Raw genomic sequence first — 14,497 nt, 5'->3', positions numbered from 1 at the left:
GAGGCCGGCCTGGCCTTCAGTCAGCCACTGGCGGCATGTGTGGGTCTGGCTTGCTTGTCATGCCCTGCATACTCACCTGGGATGTAACTTAGAACATCCTGAGTATTGCCGTTTACCTGGGCTGGGCCAGAGGGTCTGTACTACAGGATGATTTGTGGGGGTTGCTGTGGGCATTAGCTTGACCTCTGCAGGGACCTGAGACCAAGTCGGCACACAGAGATCAGCCACGTGCACATGAACCCCATAAACTCCAGACACTGACCAGTGACCTTCCCTGGTTGGTGACACCCTACATGTGCTGCTGCTGGGAGAATTCAGCGCTGTCTGTTCTTTCATCATAACAAACCCCAACCCCCATGTGACAGCTCTCCTGAGTTCCGAGTCCTTGTAGCCAAACACTGAAGCTCAGGGTGGTCCTGGAGGCCCTGGCACTCAGTGACAGGTGGGGGATGTGGGTGGGTTGGAGGAAGACCACTCCTTAAGCCCAGGTCCCCAAGGCGTTGATGCCAGCTAAGGACTGCCTGCGGGCCTGGAGAGAAGGGCAGACTCTGGCTGGACTCGGGCGCGAGAGGCCCTGGGAGATGTCACCAGATGCTGGGCTGTGATCTGACTCAATTCAGACGGTTCCAGTGAAGTTGTTTAAAATACTAGGACATTTTGCACATAATGAAGATAATTGTTGCTTCTTAACCTTTTTGTTATACACATGAAGCTCTATCTTTAAGCTAAAAATCCACACATACATGTGAGCCTATATGTGTGTGTGGATCCTAGTAGAAGATCCAGCTCTTTCTGTGGGTGGATGTAAAAAAAAAAACCTGTTCCCAGGACAAGTCTACCCCCAGAGACTCAAATTCTCCTGTGTCCAAGGAAGCAGCCTGTGTGTGAAGCCTCGTTCTGCAGCTGGTCAGGGTTGGGGTCAAGGAGAGCCTGTCCTCAGCACATACATACATGCCCATGTATGTACATGCATGCCCATGTATGTACATGCATGCACATGTACACACACACGTATGCCCAAGCCCCCTTCTCAGGCTGCCCTGCCCCCCAGCCACTGGCTAGGACCCTCTGGCTCACACCCAGCTGCTGCTTCCGGCCAGCAGCAGCAGGCAGACCCCTGGCGTGGGCCCCCTGCCTCCACTCCCCGCAGGATGGGTAGATCTGGCTGCAGACAGCACACATGAGAGAAGCTGCCATCCCCAGGCCCTGAGACCCTCATGACAGGGTCCTGTGGAGGACCGAGTTACATGCCTACTCTGCCACTCATCAGCTGTGCACACTCGTGTGTGCAAGGCATGGGGTCATCGTATCACTGTGGACTCCTGCAGAACTGACACGAGAGGCTTCCGCAGGGCAAGGAGGATGCTTGTGCGTCCCAGGAGGGGCTGTGGTCGCCCTGGGGGAGCTCTCTCCTCAGTGCCACCGCTGCACCCTCTCAGGGGCTCGTAATATCTAGTGAAGGAGCTCTTGTGGTAGTGGAGGGGGCTGCCAACGAGCGTCACAGCTGTTGGAAACAGGCTCTCCTCGGTGAAAGGATTGATGTTTCTGAGATGGAGCTGTCCAGCTGTGCCCTTGGATGACCCTGAGGCCGTCCCCAGGTGTTGCCCCTGCCCCCGGCCCCTCCCCGCCCAGCTTGGCCAGCTTACGGTCATGGGGATGTTCCAGGCCATGTACACGTGGGACTTGAAGCCATCCATCCACACCTCGGCCGCTCGCAGGGCGTTGCGCTTGGCGTAGTAGTCGATGTCGTTGTTGTAGGGCTTCTTGGTGCGCTCGATGTGGGCCACGCGGGAGCAGGGCAGCACCTCCATGCTGCCACCACACTGCCACACCTGTGGGGCACCCGAGCGCCCTGGGTAGTGGACCCGCTCCTTCCGACAGCCACCGGGAAGGAGCAGGGCCAGGGGCCAAGGGCACCATCCCTCCCTCCCTGCATCCCCCGCCCACGGTCCCTCGGTCCCTCCGACAGGTCTTCCCTCCCTAGAGTACAAGGAGGCCTGGCTGCCTGGGCTGTTCCAGGGGAAGAGGCCAATGAGAAGCTAAGGCCTTGGGCTAGGTTCACCAAAGCCTGGGCACAGGTTTGCCTCCCCTTCTGGATTTCCTACCAAATCTCATTTCTTTTGCACATTCCATGATCTAAACGATGGAGGGATTTTTCCTGACACCCTTTCATTATTATCCCTTTCCTGTGGCCCTCGCCCCCACTCAGCATTTGCTCCGGGCCCGGAGCCTGGCCCAAGAGGGCTTACTTAGCACCAGCAGCTGCCTCCACCACCTCTGAGCTGGAAAAACCAACCTACAGTCTAATTTTAAAAGAGCAGCTTCCTGTGCAAACGCCACGCAAACCACTCCAGATAACTTCAATCCAAGGGTGCACTTGCTATGCAAACAATGGCTTCGAGCACCCCAGACACAATCTCAGTCTAAAGAAAACTCTAAAGAAACAACTGCTTCCTCTGCAAATAGGGCTGCCCAAAGTCCCTCACTGATGCAACCTGCATCATGACCTCCTTTCATGCCTGCTTACTTCTTGTACTGCTCCATCTCAACAAAACTCAGCCTTACTAGACATGGGCTGTGTTAGTCTATTCTATTCTATCCCATCCTACCTGTGCTGGTTAAATTTTTCTGGAGGGAGTTTTTTATTTTGTATTGAAGTACAGCTGATTAACAATGTTGTGATAGTTTCAGGTGAACAGCAAAGGGACTCAGCCATACTCATACAGTATTGGGGCTTCCCAGGTGGCCCTAATGGTAAAGAACCCGCCTGCCAACGTAGGAGAGGTAAGGGACATGGGTTCGACCCCAGCCCAGGGATCCATTTCCAATACAGAAATGGATCCATTCTCCCCCAAACCCCGCTCCCATGTAATGGTTAACTTTATGCGCTGGGTGGTGCCCGGATATTTGGTTCAACATTACTCTGAGTGTGTCCAGGAGCATGTCTCCAGGTGAGATGAACACTTAGGTAAGTGGGCTGAGTAAAGCAGATTGCCCTCCTCAGTGTGGGTGGGTCCCAGCCAATCAATTGAAGGCCTGAGTGTACAAAAAGGCTGAGAGAGGCACAATTCTTTTTCTCTGCCTGACGGTCATCGAGCTGGGATGCTGGTCTTCTCCTGCCTTCAGTCTTGGGTTGGAAACATACCCTCTGCTCTCCTGGGCCTCCAGCTTGCCCGCTGGGGGTCCTGTGCTTCTCAGCCTCCATCACTGTGTGGGCCAAGTCCTCATCATCTCTGAAGAACCCAGACTAATATCCTACCATATCACATCCCACCCCATCCCACTGAAAAATGCTAGTACCATCCACCCAGTTGATGTCACCATGAACAAATCAGTCTGATCAACTTGGCCCAAGCTCTCTTCAATCAGATTGTTACCCCTAAGCCTCTTCTAATTTAGACATTTTGGAGGTGCCAGGCACATGCTCAGCACCTTACTCACTTCATCTCACTCACCCCGACCATTACCCAGGAAGGACAGGTACCACAGGCAACATTCTCCCCACTGTACAGAAGATACTGAGGGTCAGAGAGGTTAAGCCAGTCACATGAGATCATGGGATATGACCAGGCCTGATTGATCCACAGCCTCTTAATGTCAATGCTGTGCTGCCCACGCCTCCCACACACAGACACTGTCTCCTGGAAACTGTCATCTTTTATAGTTGAAACTGATACAGATCAGTTCACAAACATTTGTCCACTCAGCCAAACACCTAAGAGCTGTAGTTTCTCATCTCAGTGAGGATGAGTTTTAATTCATTTCCTGTTGCCCAGTTATTAGACATTTAAATCTTCCTCCTTCAATAGTTCCTTCACTATTCAAAACAATGCTGCAATCTACATTAAAAATGCTTTCTTGGGACACACCTTCACTGTAACTTGGCAGGCATGGGTGCTTTAAGCTAAAGTCTTGATGACAAGTACAATAGGGTGTCTCTCAGCCTTGAGCATGGGTTTCATTCTGCGGGTCCCTCTGGCCTCTTGTTTGGCCTTCTTCAGCCTAGAAGTTCTCCCTGATGCCCAGTTTAAGTGGCACCAGCTTCCTCAAAGCCCATTTCTCACTCACAGTGACTGTGAGGAGTGGCTGTGATGCCTCCAGGCTCCAGCTTGAGCATCCAGAGCCCACCTCAGGGGCCCCTGTGCAGTGGTGTGCAAAGCTGAGCCTGACACCAGTCTGAGGCTGCCCACATTTCCTGGGACCACCATAAATAAGGACCACAGATCAGGTTCAAACAACAGACACTTATGCTCCCACAGCTCCAGAGGCCCTGCTCCCTCGGGGGCCACAGCGGAGGACCCCACCTGCCTCTCCCAGCTTCCGGTGGCCGCGTCCCTCCCACCGCATGGCCTCCTTCTCTCCGGGTCTGTGTCTTGCCTTCCTTTCTCTTTCTGGTAAGGACATCAGCTGTCAAATTTACAGCAGTTTGGTTTAGTCACTAAGTCGTGTCCAACTCTTGCGACCCCATGGACTGTAGCTCACCAGGCTGCTCTGTCCATGGGATTTCCCAGGCAAGAATACTGGAGTGGGTTGTCGTCTCCTTTTCCAGGGGATCTTCCCGACCCCAGGGATCAAACCTGGGTCGCCTGCGTTGCAGACAGATTCTTTACCATCTGAGCCACCAGGGAAGCCCTGTTGTGCTGTGCTGTGCTAAGTCGCTTCAGTCATGTCCAGCTCTGCGATCTTATGGACTGTAGCCCAGCAGGCTCCAGGAAGCCCTCTACACCCTAAATCCAGGAGGATCCCATCTTTAGACCCTTCACAGATTCCAGGAGGATGTATCTCTGGGGTTGCCACTCACCCACCATAGCCACCAAGCTCTCATTTCAGGAAAGAGGACAGCCTAGCCCTATTCCTCCTGTGTCCCCACTCTGCCTCCAGACAGAGGAAGAAGGCAGGAAAATCTCTCAGTGAACAGTTAATGGCCCTTCCTCACATCACCCATAGCCAGGATAACAAATCATATCTGAGCAAGTCAGACATCGTGGGTCGGGGAGGCTGCCTGCTCCTCATGGCTCACTGAGCGTGCACCCAGCACCAGGTCCCCTGGCCCAGCTCACGGCCACTTGGGACCACTGCTCTGCAGCCTGCAGAGGGCAGAGGGCAGCATCTGCCTCCCTCGCTGGATGGTGAGGACCCTGCCTGCTCTGTCTGAGATGCCAGCTGAGGTTTACGCCTGCATTGTCTCGCTTCCACATCACTGGAGCAGGGACTGCTGCCCATCCTGGCCTGACCCTGGAGAGTTGCAGGGGGAGGGTGGAGGTCACTGTGGAAGCTTTGAAAGGCCAGGCCCACATGTGACGCCCACCCCTTTGGCTCACTGTGCTATGCTTAGTCAATCAGTCATGTCCGACTCTTGTGAACCTATGGACTGTAGCCTGCCAGGCTCCTCTGTCCATGGGGATTCTCCAGGCAAGAATACTGGAGTGGGTTGCCATGCCCTCCTCCAGGGGATCTTCCCAACCCAAGGACTGAACCCAGGTCTCCTGCATTGCAGGCAGATTCTTTATTGTCTGAGCCATCAGGGAAGCCCAAGAATATTGGAGTGGGTAGCCTATCCCTTCTTCAGGAAAACTTCGGGACCTAGGAATTGAACCGGGATCTCCGGCATTGCAGCTGGATTCTTTACCAGCTGAGCTACCCAGGAAGCCTGGCCGTGACTTTGGCTCACACATTTCTATCTAATTCCAGCACAAGGCCCAGGTGCCCACGAGCCTGGGAACGCAGGTGGACACTTGGTGATCCAGGAACCTTCCAGGAGGCCAAACATGGAAACAAACAAAAGAAGCTCTGTAGACCTACAGGGCAAGCATCTGTCCATCTTCTGAGGCCATTGTCACCAGACGTTTCCGAGGGGCCTCCCTGCTGTCCATCACCCCTGCCCAGTCCCCACCTCAGGCTAGAGGTTCTTCAAAACCCATGTCCAGCAGTCCAGTCCTCCGATCCTCCCAGGACTCACCACCTCTCACCCTTGCTCTCTCTCTGCTGGTCTCAGACCCTGCCCCACAATCTGCCACAGCCTCTGCACTGGCTGCTGTCTCCATCAGGAATGCCCTCCGGTCTGGCTGCCTGTCCAGCTTCAACTCCTCAAATGTCACCTCCTCTGTGATTCCCTCCCAAGCACCCCATTTAAAACTGCAGCCTCTCCTGCCTCATTCCCCTGACCAGCTTTATTTACCTCTGCAACTTCTGTCTCCTTCTCACATGGGACACCATTGGACTACTCATTTAATTTTGTCTGTCTGTCCCACTAAAATGTAAGCCTTGTCAGTGGGGTTTTCCATTGCTATGTTCCCAACTGATAAAGCTGGACCAGGAAATAGCAGTGAGGTGAAGATAAACCTCAACAATGCCACGTGGGATGGGTGGGGGATTAACCTGTTTTCAGTGCAGATGAAAATGAGAACTGAGGCTCAGAGATGTTAAGAAGCACATCCAGCGTCACACAGCTAGTTCGTGGTGGGGCAGGGACTCAGATCTGTTGCACGAATCCCCTGAAGTTGCTCTTCACCCAGGACTGTGAAAGCTGTCACAAGGCTGATCCACACGATATAAGTGTTCTGGTCACACCCACTCTGTGTCACAACCGCTAATTATTAATATCTCAACCAAGGTGGTTAACTGCCACCCAAACAGAATAGCAGACATGAGGCAGAAGGCCAAGGGCCAGGCCTGCAGAAAGCTGCTTGGAAGGAGGCTCAGGGCATCTGCTCACCTCATCTGAGGGACCCCCCTGCCTGCAGGGACCCCTGTCCCTCAGCCAGCAGGTCTCAGCTCCTGGAGCCTCAGGGCTGGAATTCCAGAGCTGCAGCTTTCACACATAAGCCCTTCTCCTTAAAAAGTCTGGAAATAATGGTCTGCCAGCAGGGATGCCAAAGAAAGCTTATTCATCCTCCTGCCCCAGCGCGAGCCTGATCTGTGCCCCAGTAGAAGCCAAGGGGCTGGGATGGTGACCTGGGACGGTGACTGGGCTGAGTGTGGCCTGAGGAAGGCAGGGCGGGCGACAGCGCTTGGTGCCTTCCCTCTAAGGATGCTCATCATGAATCAAGTTGCCATTTCTTGTGGTTTCTTCTCCATCTTCTTCTTGCACCACAATGATCAAAATAACATTCCTGGAGAGCCCTGCTATCAAAAAGCCAGTGCTTCCTGTGGCCTGAGCAGAAAAGGAAAACAGTGCCGGCCGCTTGGCCTTGGCGTTCATCCATGTAGCGGTGGGAGGTGATGGGTCTATACATCATTTTTATGGAGACGCTTCTTTGGACTCTGAGTTCATTTCTTTAACCGCACAGCCTCCCCACAGCCAAGAGCGTGGCATGCGGCCCCTTGCTGGCCCCGCTTCTCTGTGAGCCAGTCTGTCTTCAGGGCGCTGAGCCTGGGCTGGGGAACACAGATGGAGTGAGGGGCCTGCAAGCACTGCCAAAACAGGGGTGCCCCAATCTGCTCCATAGTAGGATCTCCTGGTTCGGCTAAAAATCCTATGGTCTGGGCCTCACCCCCGTCAGAGGTGATGATCAGATGGTGGGCTCCCTGGGGACTGGAGTCTGCACTCAGGCAGAAGGCTGTGCTGTCCCTGAGGCCTCCTGGGAGGGGGAGGGAGCGAGCTCTGCAGTTCTGTTTGGATAAAGCTGAACTCAGGGGTCCCTGCTGTTGCATCCAGGGTTTCCAACTGGGACCCTCCAGAGAGGCAATGAAGTGACGAGGCCTGCAGGTTCAGCCCTGCAGCGAGACCTGCTCATGCGCCCAACTCACAGTTACCGCTGGGACAGCTCGCCCTGTGGATATGCAGTGTCCTATGGAGCTACCCCCGCCCCACGGCAGGGACACTCAGGAGGGTTGCCTGGGAGCCCACCAGGGCCTCTGCTCTCTCCCGGCAGCAGTGGAGTCCGAGGGTCCGGCGTCCCGGCCACCGGGACAGAAGGCAGGCCTGTGCTGATACATCAGGCCCAGAGCGGAGACCCAGCGAGTCTCAGGTCCTTCAGAGCTGACGGCCCAGCCCACAGGCTTGGTGATTTTCACAGACACAGCCCCAGTCGCCACCCAGGATGGCAGAGGAAGCAAGGTTCAGACGCCTCCTCCCCCCTGACTCAGGGTTGATCCCGAAGGCCTCAGGGGTCCCAGGGTGAAGGCTGGGGAGAGGCCGAGGGTACTGCAACTCCTTTCTCCTAGGAGTGGTCTGGGAGCCGGTCAGCAGTGTGGACAGTCAGGCCCAGCTGGCCCTCCTTGATCAGAACTGAAGTGTCTTTGGGAGACCTGGAGGGAGGTGCCACTGCAATGGCTGAGCTCCTTTTTATGCATCCGATCTCCCCACAGGCAGTTAATGACTGTCCAAACAGATGCTGGCCGTAAAACACCAGCCTGGAAACAGGCACAGTCTGAGCCATGAGAGCCTCCCCAAATGCCTGTCCATCCTCCTTGCACTTTCAGAGGACCTGGGGACTGCCGGGAGCCACCACGGGAAATCCCACCCATGACAAGGTCATGTGGAAGAAAACTGTTAAGCAAGGCTTCAGAACTCAAGGGGCTCCCTAGGCTTTCTCGAGTATCTACCCCCAAACCAGAATCTGTCTGTTTTACTATTTCATGACTTTCACCAACTCCTCTAACAGTAACAGGGGGCTAATGGGAAAGACTAGAGATCTCTTCAAGAAAATTAGAGATACCAAGGGAACACTTCATGCAAAGATGGGCTTGAAAAAGGACAGAAATGGTATGGCCCTAACAGAAGCAGAAGATATTAAGAAGAGGTGGCAAGAATATATGGAAGAACTGTACAAAAAAGATCTTCATGACCCAGATAATCATAATGATGTTATCACTAATCTAGAGCCAGACATCTTGGAAAGTGAAGTCAAGTGGGCCTTAGAAAGCATCACTACGAACAAAGCTAGTGGAGGTGATGGAATTCCAGTTGAGCTGTTTCAAATCCTGAAAGATGATGCTGTGAAAGTGCTGCACTCAATATGCCAACAAATTTGGAAAACTCAGCAGTGGCCACAGGACTGGAAAAGGTCAGTTTTCATTCCAATCCCAAAGAAAGGCAATGCCAAAGAATGCTCAAACGACTGCACAATTGCACTCATCTCACATGCTAGTAAAGTAATGCTCAAAATTCTCCAAACCAGGCTTCAGCAATACGTGAACCATGAACTCCCTGACGGTCAAACTGGTTTTAGAAAAGGCAGAGGAACCAGAGATCAAATTGCCAACATCCTCTGGATCATGAAAAAAGCAAGAGAGTTCCAGAAAAACATCTATTTCTGCTTTATTGACTATGCCAAAGCCTTTGACTGTATGGATCACAATAAAGTGTGGAAAATTCTGAAAGAGGTGGGAATACCAGACCACCTGACCTGCCTCTTGAGAAATCTGTATGCAGGTCAGGAAGCAACAGTTAGAACTGGACATGGAATAACAGACTGGTTCCAAATAGGAAAAGGTGTACGTCAAGGCTGTATATTGTCACCCTGCTTATTTAACTTATATGCAGAGTACATCATGAGAAACGCCAGACTGGAAGAAACACAAGCTGGAATCAAGATTGCCAGGAGAAATATCAGTCACATCAGATATGCAGATGACACCACCCTTATGGCAGAAAGTGAAGAGGAACTAAAAAGCCTCTTGATGAAAGTGAAAGAGGAGAGCGAAAAAGTTGGCTTAAAGCTCAACAGTCAGAAAACGAAGATCATGGCATCTGATCCCATCACTTCATGGGAAATAGATGGGGAAACAGTGGAAACAGTGTCAGACTTTATTTTTTTGGGCTCCAAAATCACTGCAGATGGTGATTGCAGCCATGAAATTAAAAGACGCTTACTCCTTGGAAGAAAAGTTATGACCAACCTAGATAGTATATTCAAAAGCAGAGACATTACTTTGCTGACTAAGGTCCGTCTAGTCAAGGCTATGGTTTTTCCAGTGGTCATGTATGGATGTGAGAGTCGGACTGTGAAGAAGGCTGAGCGCTGAAGAATTGATGCTTTTGAACTGTGGTGTTGGAGAAGACTCTTGAGAGTCCCTTGGACTGCAAGGAGATCCAACCAGTCCATTCTAGAGGAGATCAGCCCTGGGATTTCTTTGGAAGGAATGATGCTAAAGCTGAAACTCCAGTACTTTGGCCACCTCATGTGAAGAGTTGACTCACTGGGAAAATCTTTGATGCTGGGAGGGATCGGGGGCAGGAGGAGAAGGGGACGACCGAGGATGAGATGGCTGGATGGCATCACGGACTCGATGGACGTGAGTCTGAGTGAACTCTGGGAGGCGGTGATGAACAGGGAGGCCTGGCGTGCTGTGATTCATGGGGTCGCAAAGAGTTGGACACGACTGAGCAACTGAACTGAACTGAACCATGACCACCTTTCTCTGGAGAAAATCAACTTAGAGCTATAGCTAATAAGTCTCCTGGACATGAGAGGAATATTTCAAATAAAACCCCCTCTGTTAGCATTCTAGCTTGCTCGGCAGGTATATCCAGACTCTTACAGCTACGCATGTGATTATTTACAGCCTTCCAACTGTGAGAGGCACGGAAAACCCTAAAACATAGAGCCTTTGAAAGAGTTAAAAGTTATTAGAGTAGTGCTAGTGCTGGCGTAGGATTTCATTATTGGGTCAATGCTTGTTACTAAGTTCCCATATCTCTTATCCACTGTGCACCTGGGAATGCATTAGTTAACATAGTGAGAATGTAAGAAAAACAAGTGTAGCCTTGAATTTAACCACATTAGATCTTTGAGCTAATTGGCTCTTTCTTGTAACTCACTGCACCTTTACTCTGTGAAATGTAACTCTGTTTGGCATTTTCTGAGGCTGACATAGATTAGAAATATAAAGAAAAAAAAAAAAACTTTGAGGGAAAATAAGTTTTCTGGTTGAGCAGCCTTTATCAAAAGAGGGTCATAAAATGTTCACAGGCCTCCAAGGCCAGAAGATACTGTACACAACATCATTTGTGGGAAAGGTATGCAGAAAAATCCTGGTTTCAATAAGGGCAAAACTGCTGGAATGTTTGGGCTGACTCTGTATGACCTTGCATCTTTCATTTCCCTCTATGTATAAGGCAAGGTATAAAACTACCTTTTGAAAAATAAAGCTTTTGGGCCTTGCTCATCGAAACAGCTTGGTCATCCCGTGTTTTTTCTTCTGTCTATCTTTCTCTCTCTCTCTCCCTCTCCCTCTCTTTTTCAGGCTGATCCCTTGGAGCATAGAGGCTCCCTGCATTCACTTATCTGCCCGGGTTTCTAAGACCTAAACGGGAAGACGTTCTGCGTCTTCACTCCCTCGGGAGACTGGGAGGGCACCTGTGGCCTCTGTGAACAGGGCAAACTTCTTGTCTCGGAGTTTTATTGGTTCTCTATGTAAACCAAGGAATATCAGCCTCTTTCTCTCCTCTATTTTCTTATCTACAACATTCTTTCCTTATCTCTCTCTAAATCAATCGCCGATGCCTTTTCTCCTTCGGGTTTCCCTGGATCCTGTGGGGGCTGGACCCCGGCGGGGGACATCACCTCCTTCAGGATTATTCAAAAAGATTACCCCAAAGAGCACTGGAAAAGAAGCCATTGACTCCTGTGCCCCAATGCACGTCCATGACCTGTAACAGCTGGCTCACTAGGAGATGGCTGGCATAGCTGCCTGGACTCAAGAGAGGCCAGAGGGGAGCTCTGCAGAAGGTCAGGGCTGAAGAGGGGAGAGGAGGGCTGGCCTGTGTATTAACTGTCTTTTTACTTTAAATTTTTATTTTTATTGGAGTAAAGTTTATCTACAGTGCTGTGTTAGTTTCCAGTGTACAGTACAGTGATCCATTTATACATATATGCATATTGATTCTTTGTCTTTTGTCTTTACTCTGCTGCTTTGACATCTGGGGCCTCACTGACCCAGAGGGACTGCCTCTCCCAGGTTCCTAATTCCTGGAGGCTGTAAACCGCTCACCTGAGGCCCCTTTACCTGCAAACCAACCAGCCTGAGCCCCACCCCAAGCCTCTCTAGGAGCTCTCACACTGAGGGCAGGGCCAGTCCCATGTCCCAGAGCCTTGGAGTTACTCAACCAGCCACTGCTAGGCTCCCATGCCTCCCCCATCCTTCCCTGGGAACCTCAGTAAAGGCTCTGACCCTGGTGTACCCCATCCTCTGCCTCTTGACCTCCCTGTGGTCCCTCCTCCTGGAAACTGGCAGTAACCCCCTCCTGTCAGTGGCCATCATCTCCAGACCAGCTGGCTTCCCCATAAGTGAATAATGAAACAGCTGGCCAGGGCTGGCAGCCACCTGGGGGCTGGGACAGCAGGTGACAAGGGGTCTTAGACCCCAATTCCCTCTCAGATTTCATCTTGCAGAGCAGGGTACACCTCACTCCATGCAGGCCCCGTTCCTATTATTATCCTATGACCGCATTGGAGGAGGATTTTAGCTGCTGGGCAAACTCGGAGTGTCCTGCTTTGAGTTCAGCAGCTGCTAACTTTCACATGAGGGCCTCGGAGAGCTTTCTGCTGGTCCCAGCGTCCTCATGACCTTGCTCTGGTCCAGCCTGTTTGAAGCCCACTTGGGAGGGAAGCATACAGAAACGCTGGCTCTTGGAGGTGCAGACCCCAGACACAGTGGCGCCTCCCCAGCCACTTTGACAGAAGTCATCAGTTTCACCGGTGACCTGCTCAGGACCCTCGTCTTTCTCAAATGATCTGCAAGTGACACTGGGACGCTTTCAGTGACGGGGCTGCAGCTGTATCATCCTCCTGCAGGCTGCATCAATTATGAAATTATGTGCCTGGAGATGACTCCTGGCTGGCATCTGAGCCCCCACCCATCCCCAGGACTCTGCTGTGAGTCCAGGTGGGAAGGGTTTTCTGCGTGAGGCCCTCGCTTCTGGTGATGCTGTTTCACAAGTTCATCCACCAGAGCCATCCTCCCTCGTTTCCCAGGGAGCTCAGGTCCTCTGGGTTCTCGGAGGGGCCACGCAGAGGGTGGCGCGGCCCAGTCCACCCCGACGGCCCCAGCTGGCCATTTAAGTCTTTGAGGTCCGAGACCTAAGGATGACGAGAACGACCCTTTTCGGTATCAGGACTGACGGATCACTTTAATCAGCAACCGGATTTCACTGGATGGGGCAAGAGTGCACGTCTGGCTGCTGTCTGTGTACACAGAAAGTTGGGGGTTTAGGGGGCCGGGGTAGGGCGCACCAGCACCTCCCTGCGGCTCCGCGCCCTCCCAGTGGATGTGGATGGAGAAGGAGCGCAGGTGTGGAGGGTGGCGTTGGAGAACTCACGGCTCAGACACGCTGCCGCCTCTCAGCATTGCCCCATCGGGGAGTTAACTGATGGTGGTGGGGGAGATCACCCTCAACAAGGCTGGGCAGTGTCAGGCTTCGGGGAAGGGAGGCAGGGCTAGGTGGCCCTGCTGGAGCAGAGTGGGAGGGAGGAGAGGAGAAGAGGGGGGAGAGAAGAGGGGGAGGGAAGGGGGAGGGGCGGGGAGGAGAGGGGAGGGGAGGGGAGGTTAGGGGGCGAGGAGGAAAGAGACGGGAGAGAAACAAAAGGGATCGGGACCATCCGGCCTGAGTGCGCGGGCTCTGCCAGGTGGAAAAGAAGAGGCAGCCGCTGAATGAAGGCTGGAGGAGCAAATGAGAAGCCCCTGGCGGCCCACGTCTCTTTGAAGGTGGCAGCTGTGCCGGAGCGGGGCGAGGGGCCAGCATTCCCAGGCTTCTCCGGGGAGGGCTTGTCCGAGTGGGCTTGTTTATTACTTGGATCCACACAAGAGGCACTGCAGCAGGGTAACAGGCAGGGTGGAGCAGCCAGAGGTGGGGTGTGGGAGCCCGGCTTGGCGTCTTGTCACTGTCCCATCTTTCGGCCATGAATGGCATTTTCTCTGGCAGAGGGAGGCTCCTGGCAGATGTCGGTGGGTCCCCTGGCTTCCCTCCGATGTGTCCCAGGCCTTCACTGGCCATCTTCCTCCTGCGTGCGATCCGTGAGCCCTCATCACCACTCTGGGAAGCGGCTCCACTCTGTGAGGGGAAAATGCTTTCTCTTTGGACCTAAGAGCAGGGAACTCACTGCAGGGCCAGAGAGAGCCCTAGGGGCCGAGTGTTACTGAGTGTTATTCTGAGGTTAAAGCCGGCTTTGTCCAGGCCAGCTATAAGGAGCATATTCCTGAGTTTCTCAGCTTGTCTTCCTCAGAGTAGCCTGCGCTTATACATGGTGAGGAAAACTTGGGCCTAATTTAGTTTTTTCTTGACTCCTAGGTTTACCTGTGATGAACTGTGTATGTTTCCTTCTGGGTGTTGGAATCCATTAAGCATGATGAGTTGAGTTTCACCTTGAAAATACTGAGGATGGGACTTTGCCTGTCAAGCTATGGCCAACATCTACTCACATTGGCTTCTTTCTCTTTCTCTCTCTCTCTCTTTCTTTTTGCCTTTGTAATAATCCATGGATCCAAAACCAGTCAAACTGTCCATCCATCCACCTACTTACTCATTAATAAACCCATTCATCCACCTGAGAGA

General features: G+C 52.5%; 1 protein-coding gene across 1 annotated transcript in view; it reads right to left on the bottom strand.

Moving 5' to 3' along the window:
* The window catches only part of GALNT9 (polypeptide N-acetylgalactosaminyltransferase 9), a 124,440-nt gene that overhangs the window by 11,059 nt on the left and 98,884 nt on the right, over window positions 1–14,497 (bottom strand). The window contains exon 7 of the mRNA XM_040251568.1: window positions 1,647–1,832. Coding sequence (XP_040107502.1) covers window positions 1,647–1,832 — 186 coding nt within the window. The remainder of the gene's footprint in view (window positions 1–1,646; window positions 1,833–14,497) is intronic.

Source organism: Oryx dammah, unplaced genomic scaffold (assembly GCF_014754425.2).
Source record: "Oryx dammah isolate SB20612 unplaced genomic scaffold, SCBI_Odam_1.1 HiC_scaffold_12, whole genome shotgun sequence".
Classification (NCBI taxonomy): Eukaryota; Metazoa; Chordata; class Mammalia; order Artiodactyla; family Bovidae; genus Oryx; species Oryx dammah.
Note: the sequence above shows the minus strand (reverse complement) of the source record. Positions and strands in the feature narration are given on the sequence as shown.